Source organism: Bison bison, unplaced genomic scaffold, assembly GCF_000754665.1.
Source record: "Bison bison bison isolate TAMUID 2011002044 unplaced genomic scaffold, Bison_UMD1.0 scf7180017864213, whole genome shotgun sequence".
Taxonomy (NCBI): Eukaryota; Metazoa; Chordata; class Mammalia; order Artiodactyla; family Bovidae; genus Bison; species Bison bison.
In genome coordinates this window covers 2,246,891-2,265,697 of record NW_011494785.1, presented here as the reverse complement: position 1 = coordinate 2,265,697, position 18,807 = coordinate 2,246,891, and the positions used below count along the sequence as shown (strand labels likewise).

Below are 18,807 nucleotides of genomic sequence, written 5' to 3'. Positions count from 1 at the left end.
GTTAAACCTCTGCATCCAAATGCCACCAGTAGCTGCGTGTAGCCACAGGAAGATGTTTGATTAAGAAGCTCTCACTCGTATAAGCGGGTTTAGATTTGAGGAGGGAAATGTAATATAAAGGAATCCTTTAACGTCATATAAATTACCTCTACCTGTTTTGTGACTGTTCTCTGCAAAGCTGCCCAAGACTTCAGCAAGAGTTTTATGTGGATTCTCTTGGAATGTCCTTTCCTTCTGAAGAGCATATTCTCCTCCCTCAGTGTATGTAAGCAGTCACTGTGATCACCTTGCTGTCAGCATGACACGGAAGAGGTCCACGTTACACGCTGCTCGTTGCCAGTAACAGGATGCTGCTTCCTGCCTTTGTCAAGTTGATGGCCCCTGAACTTCGTGTGCAGAGTTTATCTCGCAAGAGGAAGATTCCCGCTTCTCCCAGGGACGTTTCTGCACTGACAACCTCACTGTCAGTTTTATTGCCATGTGTTTCATATTTTAGCCAAATGTTTTTATAATGAGAACTCAGAATTATTTTCCACATTGAAACAGTTGATGTACTATAGTGTATGTCTCCTACCTAGAAGTATTAATAGATGGTTATAGCAAATAAAATTTCATGACATTTCATGAAGGCTTCATTGTCAAAACCTTTGATACGCACTTTCCCTTGATACCATTGCATCCGTCTGTCTCTAACTGTCTGCATTTCATGATAAAATAAGGGCTCTGCAGAAAAAAAAAAGTTATCCGTTTTGTTGTAAATAGAAAGAGGAAGAGCTGTTTCTTAAAGTCATCACTGTACGTGAAGCCCATGTTTAACAGGTGGCTGTCAAGTGGTCATCCCTGTTGTATTAGCATAGCTCTTCAGGAAGCTTAGATACGAGTTCGCTGTGAATAAAAGTAGTAATAGATGTTTTCTATTTACAGTGAAAATTTCAACCAGCTCCTGATCACTTTTTAATAAAAATTCTCTGAATTTTAACCATTAAAAATGTATATAATACTTAATTCTTGGTTTATGAAATATGTTAATGTGAAAATAAGTAATTCAGGCTTATGATTAAAGTGAGCATTTGCCTACTGCTGCTTTGTATATTTTTTCTTGTCTGGTATATAGTTTATACTGTGGTGCATCCCCAACCCACTCCCCCCTCCCTGGCTGGAAGCATGCTTTCCAGGAACACGGGGTGGAGGGACTCTGCAGTTTAACAATGAACATTAAGAGCTATACTGTGCTAGTACTGATGTCATTGATTAATCACCTGGGCCAGCGTGATGAACCTGTTATCTCTGTGGTGTTAGCCCACCTATTGAAAATTACCTTAAAGTGTGCCCAAACTGGCTTTGCAGGAAACACTCATGGCCGTTCTGGTGTCAAACCCAGGGTACATTTTCTCACTGTCTCACAGCCCCTGCTCATCGGGCCCTGTTTGACATGCTTTATTTCCTGGGCCATAGGACACCACTCTGGTACTTTTCTCCCCGCCTACTCTTCACTGCTTTGCGGCTTGCTAACGTTCGGTGTTGGAGAAGGCAATGGCACCCCACTCCAGTACTCTTGCCTGGAAAATCCCATGGACGGAGGAGCCTGGTAGGCTGCAGTCCATGGGGTCGCTAGGAGTCAGACACAACTGAGCTATTTCACTTTGACTTTTCACTTTCATGCATTGGAGGAGGAAATGGCAACCCACTCCAGTGTTCTTGCCTGGAGAATCCCAGGGACGGGGGAGCCTGGTGGGCTGCCATCTATGGGGTCGCACAGAGTTGAACACGACTGAAGCAACTTAGCAGCAGCAGCGGCAGCAACATTCGGTGTCACCCACACCCACTGCTCTCACCACCCTATCATACTCCATGTGAGTCCATTCGTTCCCCCTGCTCCTTTTTTCTTTCAAAACGTGAGTTAACTTCAAGTTCCTGTGGTCACCTAGGTGACTGCTGCCTGCCAGTCAGGCTCTTCAGCCCAGAACTTGCTCTTGATGCAGCTATGTTGCCTGACCCCTTGATCATATGTCATCACTAAATCGGTGACATCCCCCCAACCCAGGTGTCTTCCCTCTGTAGTTCCTATCAGGAAACAGCAGCATCATCAGTCAGCTGAGGGACCTGGGGCACTTGTGCCCTGCACATCCCATACGGTCAGCAAGCTCTAGTCCATTTCCTTCTCTCTGTCCAGGTGCCGCCCTTTCTCTGACACTCCCATCACTTACTACTTCTAAGGGGCATCCCTGCCTTGATGAGCAAGCTACTCTGTCCTCCCTTCAACCCATTAGAGCCAGAGGGGGTTTCCTAAAATAAAGTCTGAGCAGAACACCCCTCTCCTTAAAATCTGCACACTCCTCAGCCTATTTAGTTCACAAGCTACTTAAGAGTCAGGCTGGCCCCTTGTCCCCTCCTTCAGCCTTGTCCCCTGCTAGCCATGTGCACCTTTGACCCTTGCCACACCACACTGGGTGCTGGCGCCTGTGGCTCTGGGTTTTCAGATTATTCTATTTGCCTTTTTTCCGTTGCTAATGCCTTCTTGTGCTAGAAGACCCATACCCAACTCAGCTGTTTCAAAAAGCTTTATTTGAATGTCCGTTTCCTCCACGGACCACCTTGTATTTCTCCAGGTAACTGCTGTCATTCAGCTATTTAGTTTTCCTGCTTTTAAAAGCTGGTGCAGAGTAAGTGCACAGAATGTTCCTCTGATGAATAAATCCTATCCGGAACCTTTACTATGTGCTTCTGATAACCCCAGGGCTTCCCTGGTGGCTCAGAGGTAAAGCCTCTGCCTGCAATGCGGGAGACCCAGATCCCTGGGTCAGGAAGATACCCTGGAGAAGGAAATGGCAACCCACTCCAGTACTCTTGCCTGGAAAATTCTGTGGGCTACAATCCATGGGTCGCAAAGAGCTGGACACGACTGAGCGACTTCACTTTCACTTTCTGATAACCCCACACTTTTGTGAATGGGGGAGACAGTGAGGGGTCACTTCATGAGCCTGTTGCATCAACTCGAATCTCTCTAACCTCAGAATGTCCTTCAATTCTTGTCCCAAACTTGAAAGAACGGAGGCAAGAGAACAGGAGCAGGAGGAAAAGAGCTGTCTCTCCCGGCTGAGGTGAAAGGTGGTTTGGGACCGGCCCAGAGCCCCAGCCTTTCAGCTCAGGAGTCACAAAAAGGGCGGAAACAGTTCCTATAGCGACGCGAGCAGGGTGTGGCCCTCCACCGGCACCAGCGGTTACGGGTCCCAGCCGGCAGCGCCCGCAGTCTGCGCAGGCCCGATGCAGCTCCTCCCGCCTCCCACCCACACCGGCACCAAGTAAGGGGCGGGGGTACACGTCGGGGCCATGAGGGTGGAAGCTGGGGCGCGCGAGAGTGACAGGATGCGGGAAAAGAGAAGGGCTGCGGGTCGGAGGAGAAAAAGGCAGGTGTGAATGCGGGGGAAAGGCAAGTACTATTTCAGATTTCGCTCCGAGCCCAGCTGCATCCTCAGAACCCAACATCAGTGTATTTAGGACTCGTTTTATTTTCAAATCATAATATCAAAGTATGACCCCATTATCACCTTGATGACAAAGTACTCAAATGATAGGCATGTCTCTGAGAAGCATGGATCATCATTGCTGAATACAGTACCTATACATAACCCTTCTCTGACATGTATTCCCCCCCCCCACTTTTTTTCTTACTTTTTATTTTATATTGGGGGCTTCCCTGGTAGTTCAACTGGTAAAGAATCCGCCTGCAATGCAAGAGACCCCAGTTTGATTCCTGGGGTTGGGAAGATCCCCTGGAGAAGGGGTAGGCTACCCACTCCAGTATTCCTGGGCTTCCCTGGTGGCTCAGTTGGTGAAGAATCCACCTGCAGTGTGGGAGACCTGGGTATGGCCAGTTAACAAACAGTGCTATGGTAGTTCCAGGTGAACAGGGAAGGGACCCAGCCATACATATACATGTACCCACTCTCCCCCAACTCCCCTCCCATCCAGGCTGCCACATAACATTGAGCAGAGTTCCATGTGCTATACAGTAGATCCTTGTTGGTTATCCATTTTAAATTTAGCCATGTGTACCTCTGACATGTATTTCTTAAGCTAAAAACCTTAAATGTGCCCTATTTTAATTGCTTCCTTATAGAGTTACTAACTTTTGTATAATGCTCTTTGAAAGTCTCACTAACTGCTCTTAAAAGTTTTGGATGTGAGGAGAGTAGAATTTTTATTCCCATTTTCTTATTGAGAAAAGCTAAGTGACTTGCCCAAGGCCTCCTGATTATCAACTGCTTTCTTCTGACTGGTGCTTCTCCCCTTGGCCAGGTGTGTAGATTTATCAATCTGTACGCCCACAGCCTTAAGCAATATGTTATACTTTTCCATTAAGATAATGTTGCATCACTGGCTTGGACTGAGTGCAGGATGGGGAGAGGTGGGTTTTAGAGAACTCATAAGACCTACTGGACATGCTTCTAGCCCTGACCCCAACACCTTGGGGCCCAGAGCTTTCTTCTCCCTTTCTTTTCTTTTTTTAAAAAATTTCATTGGCGTATAGTTGCTTTACAATGTTGTATTACTTTCTGCTGTTCAGCAAAGTGAGTCAGCTACATGTATACATATATTCCCTCTTCCTTGGATTTCCTTCCAATTTAGGTCACTACAGAGCACTGAGTAGGTCCCTGTGCTATACAGTAGGTTCTCATTTGTTATCTATTAGTATCTATAGTGTATACGTGTCAATCCCAACCTTCAAATTCATCCCACCCTTCTATTCTCCCTTGGTATCCATATGTTTGTTCTCTACATCTGTATCTCTCTTTCTGCTTTGCAGTTAGGTTCATCTGTACCATTTTTCTCAATTCCACATATATGTTAATATACAATACTTGTTTTTCTCTTTCTGACTTACTTCACTGTGTGACAGTCTCTAGGTCCACTCATGTTTCTGCAGATGGCATCCCTTTTCATGGCCGAGTAATATTCCACCCTCTATATGTGCCACATCTTCTTTATCTGTCCATCTGTTGGTGGACATTTAGGTTGGTTCCATGTCTTGGCTATTGTAAATAGCACTGCAGTGAACGAACATTGGGGCATCTATCTTGGAATTATGGTTTTCAATAGGCAAATGCCCAGGAGTGGGATTGCTGGATCATATGGTAGTTCTGTTCTTATTTTTTTAAGGAACCTCCACATTGTTCTCCATAGTAGCTACATCAACTTACATTCCCCCCAAGAGTGTAGGAGGGTTCCCTTTTCTTCACACCCTTTCCAGCCTTTGTTGTTTGTAGATTTTTGATGATGGCCATTCTGGTGAGGTGATATCTCATTTTAGTTTTGACTTGCATTTCTCTAATAATTAGCAGTGTTGAGCATTTTTTCATGTGTCTCTTGGCCATCTATATCTCTTATTTTGGAAAAAATGTCTATTTAGGTCTTCCACTCATTTTTGACTGGGTGCTTTGTTTATTTGATATTGAGCTGTGTGAGCTGTTCCCTTTCTTGTCTTCACCGCACATCTCATCTGACTTGGTCATAAAGAGTGGGTCCACGACCCCACAGCTCATGTCCAGGGATCTCTGGCTGATAACCACCTCTTCTGAGCAGCCCACATGCCTGCCGTCCATTCCAAGCCACACTGTCCTATTAGGGGACACCTGCCACTCGGGGGTGATTCCCAGGCTTAGCAAAGTTTTTTCTTAGAAGGAGATGAACAGTGCAAAATTCGGGATTTTTTTTAAGTCTGTAGTTAACTTGTGCTATTGGAAATGTTCCATCAGCCAATTCAGGGCTTAAGTAACCTACGGCCCCTCTGACCTGTTTTGGATGACTGATGATCAACAGTGTTATTAACTCAGGTTTCACTATTCAGGCTTAAATGGAGACTTGGCGAAAGTGTGAGGCTATTTAAACAGGAAGTTCAGACTACAATAGAACAGTGGAAGTGTCCTCAGTCACCGGTCTTGCTTGAGGGATTTAATTGTCTACATGTAGGTACATAAAATCTAGGCGTTCTAAGGAATTCTCCAAACATGGACTCTGCCAAGTTGGTTCTGAGACTTAAGTCTGTTAGTTCCCTTCTCTGTTTGGACCTTATCAAAGAGAATGATGATAAATGTGAAGGGATTCTGGTATGCCAGCCACTTTCCAAGTGCTATTGTTGTCAGCACCTGAACTGTAACGCACACTTCTCAGTGTGTGGAGAACCAGTGCTGACCACAGACCCAGCATGAATGTGCTGTAACAGCTGAAAAAACCAATACTGGTTTTGTCTGCTTTAATTGAACATCAGTGACCATGTTGATACATGGCAGAAACCAGCACAGTATTGTAAAATGATTATCCCCCAATTAAAAAGAAAAATGAAAAAATCAGTGACCAGGTAAGGGATGCAAAATTCTGGCTGCCTAACAGAGTGTTGATTAGAAGAGAATATTAATTCCAGCAAGCTGTAGGCTTTTTAAGGGAGGTCATTGTTAGTCCAGGCTTTCTCCATCCTGCCTGGATACTCTATCAAATGAGGAGGGATTTGATATAAAAGCACAGAGGCCTGAAGATGAGCAGGTGCTGGGAAAGCAAAAAGCCACTGTTTTGAATATTTAAGAGCTCTTGAGTAGAAGAGGGGGTGAGTGTGCTCTTTGTAGCTCTGCAGAGGAGAACAGATGTCAGCAGAGAAGAATAGGTGTCAGCAGAGGAGAACAGGTGTCAGCAGAGAACAGGTGTCAGTGGAGGAGAACAGATGTCAGTGGAAGAGAAGAGGTGTCAGCAGAGGAGAACAGATATCAGTGGAGGAGAAGAGGTGCCAGCAGAGGAGAACAGATATCAGTGGAGGAGAACAGGTGTCAGTGGAGGAGAACAGGTTTCAGCGGGGGAGAACAGGTGTCAGCAGGGAATAGGTATCAATGGAAGAGAACAGATGTCAGCAGAGAACAGATGTCAGTGGAAGAGAACAGGTATCAGTGGAGGAGACCAAGTATCAGTGGAGGAGAAGAGGTGTCAGCAGAGAACAGGTGTCAGCAGAGAACAGGTGTCAGCAGAGGAGAACAGGTGTCAGCAGAGAACAGGTGGCAGTGGAAGAGAACAGGTATCAGTGGAGGAGACCAAGTATCAGTGGAGGAGAAGAGGTGTCAGCAGAGAATAGGTGCCAGCAGAAGAGAACAGGTATCAGCGGAGAACAGGTGTCAGCAGAGAACAGGTGTCAATGGAGGAGAATAGGTGTCAGCAGAGGAGAACAGGTGTCAGTGGAGGAGAACAGGTGTCAGTGGAGGAGAACAGGTGTCAGCAGAGAACAGGTGTCAGTGGAGGAGAACAGGTGTCAGCAGAGAACAGGTGTCAGCAGAGAACAGGTGTCAGCAGAGGAGAACAGGTGTCAGCAGAGAACAGGTGTCAGCAGAGAACAGGTGGCAGTGGAGGAGAACAGATATCAGCGGAGGAGAACAGGTATTAGCAGAGAGGAACAGATATCAGTGGAGGAGAACAGGTGTCAGTGGAGGAGAACAGGTGTCAGCAGAGAACAGGTGTCAGTGGAGGAGAACAGGTGTCAGCAGAGAACAGGTGTCAGTGGAGGAGAACAGGTGTCAGCAGAGGAGAACAGGTGTCAGTGGAGGGGAACTGTGTCAGCAGAGAACAGATGTCAGTGGAGGAGAACAGGTATCAGCAGAGGGGAACAGGTGTCAGCAGAGAATATGTGTCAGCGGAGGAGAAAAGGTGTCATCCAGAGAACAGGTGTCAGAGAAGAACAGGTGTCAGCAGAGGAGAACAGGTGTCAGCAGAGGGGAACAGCTGTCAGCAGAGAACAGGTGTCAGCGGAGGACAACAGGTGTCAGCAGAGGAGAACAGCTGTCAGCAAGGAACAGATATCTGCAGAGGAGAACAGGTGTCAGTGGAGGATGCTGTTCAAGATCATTTTCTCCAATCGACATTGATGGAAGTCCAACCATGTGAAGGTTAACAGCTGGATGTGAAATGGGTTGCCTGGGAAAACAGTGAGTTCTATTCCAGAAATATTCAAGCAGAGATGAGTGGTTACTTGGAATCCTCTTGAGAAGGTTATTCACACCAGCGGTGGGATGAGGGGGAGGAAATAGTTTCTAAAAATTCTTCCAGCTCTTAAGCATCTGTGAATCTGTGGACCATGGAAAGTATCAGGGAGAATTGCATAGAAGCTGAGGAGTTCTCTTTGGCAGAAAAAGTGTGTTAAATACACCATCTCCTGTTTACAGAACTATAAAGGGAGTCCCTGCAAGTTGTATCTTGCCACAATCTCTGCCCTGAATGTGGTCCCCGGGCATAAGGATCTACTGCAGTAGAAATCCTGAAGTTACAACAGATGAATCTCAAAAGATGTATTTCCTTTCTGGGCTTTGAAGTTCGGTCTAGATAGATAATGACTTCCCTGGTGGCTCAGTGGTAAACACCCTGCCTGCTAATGCAGGAGACACGGGTTTGATCCCTGGTTCAAGAAGATCCCCTAGAGAAGGGAATGGCAACCCACTCTAGTATTCTTGCCTGGGAAATTCCATGGACAGAGCAGCCTGGTGGGGTCGGAAAGAGTTGGACAGGACTGAGTGACTAACACTTCTACTTTCATACATAGAGGAAACATTATGTATAAGATTGTTATGCTTAAAATAATGCAGTGCCACTGTTTACAGTCTGTCTTGCCCACCAGGTTCTGAACTCTTAAAAACATGGATTCTGGTTTATTATATGTGATTCTTCTATGCTTGGCACAGTATCTGGCACACGGCGATCTGAACATTTCAGATAAATTAACCTAAGCTGTTTTAGATGTCTTTCCTTTCAGCAAATTCGTACCAAGACATTTCAAATGCAAGCTGCTGTCCTTGTCCCCATGATAAATATAAAACATAAAATAAAATACCAGTTCATCCTTCATGTCCCCAGGAGATTGACAAGATACAAACAGACACATATAAATGGCAACCCACTCCAGTGTTCTTGCCTGGAAAATCCAATGGACAGAGGAGCCTGGTGGGCTATGGTTCATAAGAACGGAAAGTCAGACACGACTGAATCGACTTAACACTAGCACTAACACATGATAATTAACACTAATGCTGTTGACCAAGTGACAAAATGATCTCTTATAGAGAAAAGTGTTGAAATCCAGAGGAAGGAGATAGTAATGGGCTGTAGAAGCAGGAAAACTCTGACCCATGAAAAATAATAGGAACTTAAAATCTCAGTTCTCAAAGCAGTATTCCTCTGAATAACTTCACAATCGTGATGCTGTCACCACTTATGAGCGTGTCCCCAAGAGCTTATTCCCTGGTGGCTCAGATGGTAAAGAAACTGCCTGCAATGTGGGAGACCCAGGTTCAATCTCTGGGTTGGGAAGATCCCCTGGACAAGGAAATGGCAACCCACTCCTGGATTCTTGCCTGGAGAACTCCATGGGTAGGGGAGCCGGGTGGGCTGCAGTCCATGGGGTTGCAAAAAATTGGACAACACTTCACTTCAAGAACTTATGGCTGGAGTGATTTGTAGAAGCTGTGATAACATTTGCTTTGGTGCCTGATCTGCTCCTATTTTGTGGATTCTTAACTCCCTTGGCTCTTGCTAGAGTGAAGGGCTGAAAAGGGGGCTTCCAAGAGATGGAGTAGAGTCCCAGTGGAGGTCTGCTGACATGACAGGAGACTGATGGTGGCATGAGAACTCTCTAAGACTCCATCATCCATTTCCTCAAGTCACCACTTTAGCTAGAGTCCATAAACTTATGGGAGTTAGTTTTTCATCTTGCCGTGAGTTAATTATTCAGGGAATTGTGCTCAGAAGGAAGAAGGTGCAAATGTGACCCAGTGAAATGCAGAAGAAGTGTGGATCACTTAAGCTACTAAGTGACCATGAATAGGTCCATATTTTAGGGGGAAAGATGCTGGCGGCAGGAGAATGGTTTACTCTGCAGTCAGCAGACAGAGGTGGGGCTTTTTGCTTGATGTCCTGAGCTGCTAACCTCCATCCTAGCTCCTTGTCCTGCCTTGGCTCTGGTCTCCTTCTGCCATAAGCACGTAAAGACCGATACCCAGTGTCCATGTAGGCCACCAGAAGGGAGACAAGAGGAGCAGTGGTGCCTCAGCCATAATTAGACCTGCCACCTTCTCTTCTCTGAGGCTGCCCAGCCTTCTTCCCATCCCGGGGGTGGGGACCATTACTTATACAGTCAGTCCCCTACATGCAAACCAGTTGCCTTCCGAGAGCGCGTTCGCTAAGTCCAACCTATTTGTAAGTCCAGCAAAGTGAGCCTAGGCACCAACTAACACAATCGACTGTATAGTGCTACACTGCAATAGCTTTATGATATTTTCGTACAGATAACACATAAAAGACAAAAAATAAACGGAACATTTCTAAGCTTATAGTACAGTGCCTTCAAACATATAATAGGACAGCTGGCACACAGGAACAGCTGGCACACTGGCTGGCATCGAGTGACCAGGCGAGAAGAGTTACTGACTGGAGGAGGGAGAGGAGAGGGGAGGTGGTGGAGCTGAAGGATGGTCAACAACAGGAGATGGAGGGCAAGCTGCCGGTTCACTCACGCCTGATGTTGACAGCACGGCTTCTGGTTCCTTGCGGGATTCAATTCTATCGCCCCTCTTGGAGAAACGATCCAGTGACATCTGAGAAGTAGCTCTTTTTTGCTCATCATAGGTGATGCGGTAGCACTGGACTTGGTTCTGAACGGCTGCTGCAGCCTTTGTGCACTGTTCGACATTCAGGTCCTAAGCCCCCCAAAACTAACAGTGCCTCCCGAAATAAAGAAATTCCCCTTGTCCTCTTCTGCGTCGTGTGTCTCTTCTTCAGTTTGTTCATCTTCCTCTTGTCTACATTTGTCCTTTCTCTGGGCCTCCAATTCCATCAGGTCTTCATTAGTAAGGCTCTCATGTTGTACAGCAATAGTCCTGTAAGGTAAAGTCCACAAAAGCACACCCAGCTCTAGAGGACGCATGCACGTGACGATGGACGCCAGACACGTGAACTCACTTCCGTGACTGGACGTGTGAACACACGCTTGCATCTTTGAAAATTCGCAACTTGAAGGTTCCTGTGTAGGGGACTTGCTGTGTTTTACTTCTAATGCCGGTTTACCTTTTCGTCTCCTTCTGCAGGACTGAAATGGATGCTAAAAAGCCAAGGAAAGGCAGTTTGACATCGTTTCCAATGTTGAAAGCAACAAAGAAACAAAATCTCGCCTCTGTGAAGGTAAGGACCCTTGCATTTCATTTGGGAGAAGAAAGGTTTTGTTGTGAAGTTTTGGGGACTCAGGACCCAGTGGGACTGTTGTGCCCTTAGCATATCTGCTGACAGGGGGAGCGGAAGGGGCAGAGCCAGGTCTGGGTGGGCCAGATGGAAAACAAGCTGGATGGCCAGGGTATGGTTTCTTGAACTTGAGGACTTCAAGATAATAATCTAACAGGTGACCTGCGTGTGAGGAATCCTGGGTTAATGTCGCTTCTGCAGCACCTTTTATTCTGCTCTGAATGTTGTTGTTGTTTACTCACTAAGTCGTGTCCAATGCTTTGCAACCCCATGGACTTCTGCCCTGCCCCGTTTATCTGGGCTCAATCCTGGAAGTGTCCTGGTTTCGATCAAATAGCCAAGAACATTTTCAGAAAAGGTCTGTTTCTGTTTTTCCCAGCATGGTCATGCTGTTTTTTTGTTTCACTCTGCCTTGAAAACTAGCAAAATGCCCGGCACTAATATTGTGATGTGGTGACACTGTGACTGCCCTCTGTAAGGTCAACTTCTAAATCAGGTGTATTTTCTAATCTAATGCTTCTAGTATGGATTTTATCACTTACTCACGAGGTCATGTTGTCTGGGATTTTGTTCTGAAAAATTTGCAGCAGACTTTATCCCAGAGCATTCTGGTTTGACTTCCTGAACCCTGCCTGCATCACTGAGTGGGAGGAGCGAGTCCAGCAGCTACCCAAGGCCTAGTGAAGACTCTCCTCTATAGGCCATCACTACCTCCTTCTTACTTTTAGGCCACCTCCTCCAAGCAGTTTTCCAGATTTAACCCTGGCCTTCCCACCTTGGGATTATACTTCATAAAATTGTATTGTTCCCCATTGTTCCCCATCTCTACCCCTGCTGTTATCATGTACAACAAAAAACATCTTGCAGTGTATATATTTGCAAAAGATTTATGAATACCGAAAGCATCTCCTTTGATAAAACAAAAATTAATATAACATATTTGAAATAGTAAATCTACAGCAAATATGACAATATAAGAAAGGTAACAATCTGTTCACATTTTAAAATATGCAAACAGAATGATCTTGGTTGTGATTTTACTTTGGCAAAATTGTTGTGAGTTTTGCGGTTTACATTTTGTGTTTTAGCTGCTTGAGTACTTAGCTTGTTGAGTGTTTAGGTAGCTCCCACAGAAATCTTAGTGGCCAGTACTGTCATTGTCTCCATTTACAGATGGAGAAACTAAGATTCAGGTGAAGTTAACTGGTTCATGGCCATAAACAAGTGAGTGGAGGATAAAATTCAAACCCATATTCTTAACAAGTCTATCCCATGCCTCTTTGATGAGCAATGGCAACTCTGTTATATGTTTCTTCACATATTTATTTAAATTAATTTTAAGGAAAGAAAATTGTGCAGTTACAGTCAAAAAATAACATAAAAAATCACATTCAAGATAAATTCACGTATGTTGTCATTTGTTAACTCAGAAATTGACAGCATCATTTAAAAATACTATTTAAATTTATAACTTATGACGGTAGCCTAACAACTGATGCAAACAAGTCTTGAAAAGATTTACATATTTAAATAAACTAATAATAATTTATATTTATTTCAATATTATGATATTTAATATTATGTTCTAAAGGTAGCATTATAATAATTTAATATGTAAGTATTTTTAAATGTGGATCTTGATAATATTTCAGTCAAGAAAGTTTTTTAAAATGTGGCTTTTAAAATTGATTTCAGACAATGTGGAGGGGGGAGGGATAAATCAGAAGCTTGGGATTACTTACAGACACTACTGTATATAAGATAGATAACCAAAAAGGACCTACTGTATAGCACAGGGAACTCTACTCAATATTCTGTGATAACTTATATGAGAAAGAAATGTATATAAAAAGAAACTGAAAAAGAATGAATATATGTATATGTGTAAATGTAAGTTTACATATAATATGTAATATATGTATAACTGAATCACTTTGCTGTACACCTGAAACTAACACACTGTAAATCAACTATAATCCGATAATTTTTTTTAGGAAATTGATTTTGGCTGTCTTTGAGACATGGGTGATGCTCTAGATAGTAATAAGTTCAGTCGCTGAGTTGTGTCTGACTCTTTGTGATCCCATGGACTGCAGCATGCCAGGCCTCCCTGTCCATTACCAACTCTTGGAGTTTACTTAAACTCATGTCCATTCCTTTCAAATAAACAAGCTCACAGCCACTGCTGGGACTGGAGCAGGTTCGGAACTCTGGGCTCTCAGGTGGGGCCGTCCCAGGGGACTTACCTGGGCGAGGCATGGGCAAGGGAGCTCTGCTAACTTCAATTTCCCAATTGATTGGGTGCCACAGAGTATCTCAGCGCACGTTCTGAGCCTTGGAGAGTAGGCACCCTTTCTGCTACTTCTCTTCTGCCGTTGGGCTGCCCCTGTGGCTCAGTGGTAAAGTATCCACCTGCAATGCAGGGGCCGCAGGAGATGCGAGTTCTATCCCTGGGTCAGGAAGATCCCCTGGAGGAGGGCATGGCATCCCACTCCAGTATTCTTGCCTAGAAAACCCCATGGACATAGGACCCTGATCGGCTACAGCCCATGGGGTCACAGAGTCGGACATGACTAAGTGACTAACACTTTCACTTTCACCATTATTTATGGAGTGAACTGATTTTTTTTATGGGGTGAACTTTGAATATAACCATAAGGAGCCAATCTAGAATTGATGGTTCCATGAAACATCAGCACACCACGCAATATAATATCTGTGTTTGGGTGGACTTGGGGTTCTGAAGTACAGTGCTTACCTGCTGTTTCCCACTTTTCTCCTAGAACCCTACTCTTGCTCCTGAGATCTACTTAGTAAGTACCAGTTGTTTTGTTCCGCATTCCCAGGGTGCTCTCAATTTGGGGAGAGAGGAGGACAAAGATTGGAGTTTACTCTCCACTGCTGTGACCAGGACGTGGGGCAAGCAGGCATGGGGGCATGTCTCTGAGTACCGGAATTAATCAGAGCAAGTAGATAACTCCTGTTGAATACTTCTTCAGGCCATGAAAATTAGCGTTCATCTGCTTGACATTGGAGGTGGGATGAGTTGATGTTAGAAATACAGCCCCAACCCCATATGTGTTTCTATATTTGCTCTTCTCAAGTACATTGAGTGAGTCGGCACCCGCATTTTACAGAGGAGGAAACTGAGAACTAAAGATATTAAGCAAGTTACCTAATAAAGTAATTCTATTAATAAAGGCTGAAATCAGAATTCAGATTTTATTCTATAATTCATTCACACTTTTTTAAAAATGTTTTTTTATTACTAAATGTTGAGTATATATAAAAGAATATTTAGGGGTTTCCCTGGTGGTCCAGTGGTTGAAACTTCACCTTCCAATACAGGGGGTGCAGATATGATCCCTTGTCAGACAGCCAAGATCCCACCATGCCTTGTGGCTCAAAAAACAAAACAAAACATAAAACAGATACAACATGGTAACAGATTCAATAAAGACCTTAAAAATGGCCCACATCAAAAAATCTTTAAAAAATAATAATAAAAAAAGAATTTCTAAGTATATGTGTCAGGTCTAAAGGATAGTGTACAGTAGGCACTCTTGCGTGTTTCCAACGCACAGTTTAAGAAAGATGGCCCCTGCGTGTCCTTCCCCATCTTATTTCACCCTGTCCATTGACCCCCCTGAGATAACCACTCTTTTGAGTTTTACATTTATCATTCCATTGCTTTTCTAAAACTTTGATCCATGTATTGTTTAATTTTGCCTGCTTTTATATGTCTTGAATTGTACTGCTCAGTTTTCTCTTAAAGCACACTTTGTAGCTCCGTACTAACAAACACTGGACAGCATTTGACTGGTTTCACTTGGATTGATCAGGTCTTCACACTGATTGGTCAGTGCCTGTGCCTGCCCTTTAGATATGTGAATATTGTTCTTGGGAACCTGTTCATGAATCAATTTCACTGCCATATTCAGTGGTACGGGTGTACTGCACTTCCTATCAGTTTTGATGGTTGAGTGTTTTTTTCCTTATGTTTTTGCCATTAAAAACACTGCACGTCTCCTGGTGCATACGTGCAGAGGTTTCTAGAGCGTGAATTTAGGAGGGGTGTGCTGGGTACCAGGGTATGTGAATGCCTTGCATTACCAGATGACACCAATATTTTCTAAAGCATCAGCATGAATGTACCTGGCCTCTTGTAGGATGTACACGTTTCTGCTGGTACACACCCTTTTTATTCCTTGATACAGTGTGGCTTCTTAGTTTGCCAGTTTAGAAGAAATGACAATATTTTCTTCTATTTTAATTTGCATTTTGATGATTATCATGAGATTGAACCTCTCTCTCTTCATGTGTTTATTGGCCATTGGTGTTTCTTCTTCTGTGGAGTGCCTGGCTGTGCCTGATTTTGCTTAAATTTTTCTTTTGTGTTGTCTTTTTCTTACTGATTTGTAGAATATTTATATATAATACATAAAACATGTGAATAAAATAGAAATAAAATATACATATATTTACTTAATACATAAAAACTATTTAAAGTATTTACTAATCCTTTGCCAGTTATCATCAGTTCAGTTGCTCAGTCGTTTCCAACTCTGCAGCCCCATGGGCTACAGCACACCAGGCTTCCCTGTCCGTCACCACCTTCTGGAGCTTGCTCACATTCATGTCCATTGAGTCGGTGATGCCATTCAACCATCTCATCCTCTGCCGTCCCCTTCTCCTCCTGCCCCCAATCCCTCCCAGCATCAGGGGCTTTTCCAATGAGTCAGTTCTTCCATCAGGTGGCCAAAATATTGGAGTTTCAGCTTCAGCATCAGTCCTTCCAATGAATATTTGGGACTGATCTCCTTTAGGATGGACTCGTTTGATCCCCTTGAAGCCCAAGGGGCTCTCAAGAGTCTTCTCCAACACCACAGTTCAAAAGCATCAGTTTTTCAGCACTCAGCTTTCTTTATAGTCCAACCCTTACATCCATACATGACTACTGGAAAAACCATAGCTTTGACTAGACGGACCTTTGTTGGCAAAGTAGTATCTCTGCTTTTTAATATGCTGTCTAGGTTGGTCATAACTTTCCTTCCAAGGAGTAAGCGTCTCTTAATTTCATGGCTGCAGTCACCATCTGCAGTGATTTTGGAGCCCCCCAAAATAAAGTCTGACACTGTTTCCACTGTTTCCCCATCTATTTCCCATGAAGTGATGGGACTGGATGCCATGATCTTAGTTTTCTGGATGTTGAGCTTTAAGCCAACTTTTTCACTCTCCTCTTTCACTTTCATCAAGAGGCTCTCAGTTCTTCTTCGCTTTCTGCCATAAGGGTTGTGTCATCTGCCTATCTGAGGTTATTGATATTTCTCCCAGCAATTTTGATTCCAGCTTGTGCTTTATCCAGCCTGGCCTTTCACATAATGTACTCTGCATATAGGTTAAATAAGCAGGGTGACAATATACAGTCTTGACGTACTCCTTTTCCTATTTGGAACCAGTCTGTTGTTCCATGTCCAGTTCTAACTGTTGCTTCTTGACCTGCATACAGATTTCTCAGGAGGCAGGTAAGGTGGTCTGGTATTCCCATCTCTTTCAGAATTTTCCATAGTTTATTGTGATCCACACAGTCAAAGGCTTTGGCATAGTCAATAAATCAGAAGTAGATGTTTTTCTGGAACTCTCTTGCTTTTTCGATGATCCAACAGATGTTGGCAATTTGATCTCTGGTACCTCTGCCTCTTCTAAATCCAGTTTTAACGTATGGAAGTTCATGGTTCACGCACTGTTTAAGTCTGGCTTGGAGAATTTTGAGCATTACTTTGCTAGCGTGTGAGATGAGTACAATTGTGCAATAGTTTGAACAGTTATATGTGCAGCCGATACCTGGAATAGGAAATGGCAACCGACTCCAGTATTCTTTCCTGGAAAGCTCCATGGCCAGAGGAGCCTGGTGGGCTTCAGTCCCTGGGGTCATAAGGAGTCAGACAGGACTGAACGACTCAGCACAGCACATGGGTACTCAGAAAACACTGTTTACCTTCACCTAGCATAACGACCTCCAAATCCATTCATGTTGCTGCAAGTGGAAAAATTTTATTCTTTTTAAATGGCTGGGTAGTATTCCATGCATATATTTGCCACTTCTTCTTAATCCATTTATCTCTTGATAGGCACTTTGGTTGTTTCCGTGTCTTGGCTATTGTGAGTAATGTTGCTATGAATTCCGGGGTGCATGTATCTTTTTGAATTAGTGTTTTTGTTTTTTGGGATATATACCCAGGAGTGGAATTGCTGGGTCATATGTTAACTCTGTTTTTAGCTTTTTGAGAAGCTTCCCAACTGTTTTCCACACTGGCTGCACCATTTTACCAATAGTGGTATTTTTAAATTATAAAAGAAGCCTGTGTTCATATAAACACACTCCTTTATTTTATTCGGAAAATAAAGGAGTCTCAAAGTTGAGTTTTGGCTGTTGAGTAGGTCTCCTAGAGCTTTGATGAAATAAAAGGAGGTCCTGAAAACTGCCTGATGGCATTCTCCAAGGCCCCATCTTTTTATCTTCCACCCCCTATCCCTCCAGAGGCTTTCTCCAGCCACCTGCCAGGGCCCAGGTCTCAAACAACACAGGAATCCTCTCCAATGCCATGTACCCTTTGAATAAAATCTGTTTTACACTGCGGATTCCTAATCTGGACTCACAGCTCAAGACTGTTAAAGAGACTCCTGTTATATTGGCTCAGAGATCAGTGAGGGGCCACAGAATAATGCATTAAGTTCATAGTCTTAAAGGAAAGTTTCTATTTGTCCTGGTGGATGCAGGCGATCCACACGCTCTTCTTCCTACCTCCTGGGGATGCTGCGGTACAAGGAGGGTTGTCATGGGCGACGGGTGCCTCTTGAGGAAACTGCCAGAGACAAACAAGCAGGAAGTTCATATACTTGTGCAACCTGCCGGTCCTGTGAGTGGGAGCAGCTGTATAGAGATGCCAGTGGTCCTCAGGGTGGTCAGGCCTGGAGCAGCTGGAACCCGGGGTGGATGGCATCTGTGACCTGCTCCGTCTCTTTACCTGGCTTGTCTTGCAAATATCATTTTTTATGTGTGGTGTACTGTGACAAAGATTGAGAAGCCCTGTTCTGAGCAGAGGTTCTGAGTCTTGGTTCTACAAAAAGATGGTTTGCTTTAAGACACACTCCCAGCGGTCACTTGAATGAATCTTATAGACAGATTGGAACTTTGGAGGTTACACCTACCCACTCACCCCCAACTCTGTGCAAATTTCTCACAAATGCTCACCAGGTGGACTCTGTCCTTCCAGTGATGGGGCGCTCACTAGCTCATGAGCTCTAGACTTTAGAAAATCCTTCCTTTTATTATCCCAGAAACTACTTCCCTCTATATTCCACACATTGACCTGACTCTGTCCTGTAGATCACATGTAATAAGCTTTTATTGTGTCCTAAGTAACAGTCTCAGGGAAAAAGCAAGAGAGTTCCAGAAAAACATCTATTTCTGCTTTATTGATTATGCCAAAGCCTTTGACTGTGTGGATCACAATAAACTGTGGAAAATTCTGAAAGAGATGGGAA

At 44.1% G+C, this 18,807-nt stretch overlaps 2 protein-coding genes across 2 annotated transcripts in view; both read left to right on the top strand.

Annotated features, from left to right (window-relative positions):
* The window catches only part of RAD51AP1 (RAD51 associated protein 1), a 19,969-nt gene extending 16,663 nt beyond the window's left edge, over positions 1-3,306 (top strand). Inside the window, exon 10 of the mRNA XM_010845205.1 lies at positions 3,145-3,306. Coding sequence (XP_010843507.1) covers positions 3,145-3,306 — 162 coding nt within the window. The remainder of the gene's footprint in view (positions 1-3,144) is intronic.
* A 14,792-nt stretch (positions 3,307-18,098) lies between these two features.
* The window catches only part of DYRK4 (dual-specificity tyrosine-(Y)-phosphorylation regulated kinase 4), a 32,496-nt gene continuing 31,787 nt past the window's right edge, over positions 18,099-18,807 (top strand). Inside the window, exon 1 of the mRNA XM_010845204.1 lies at positions 18,099-18,179. Within this exon, the coding sequence (XP_010843506.1) occupies positions 18,099-18,179 (81 nt within the window). The remainder of the gene's footprint in view (positions 18,180-18,807) is intronic.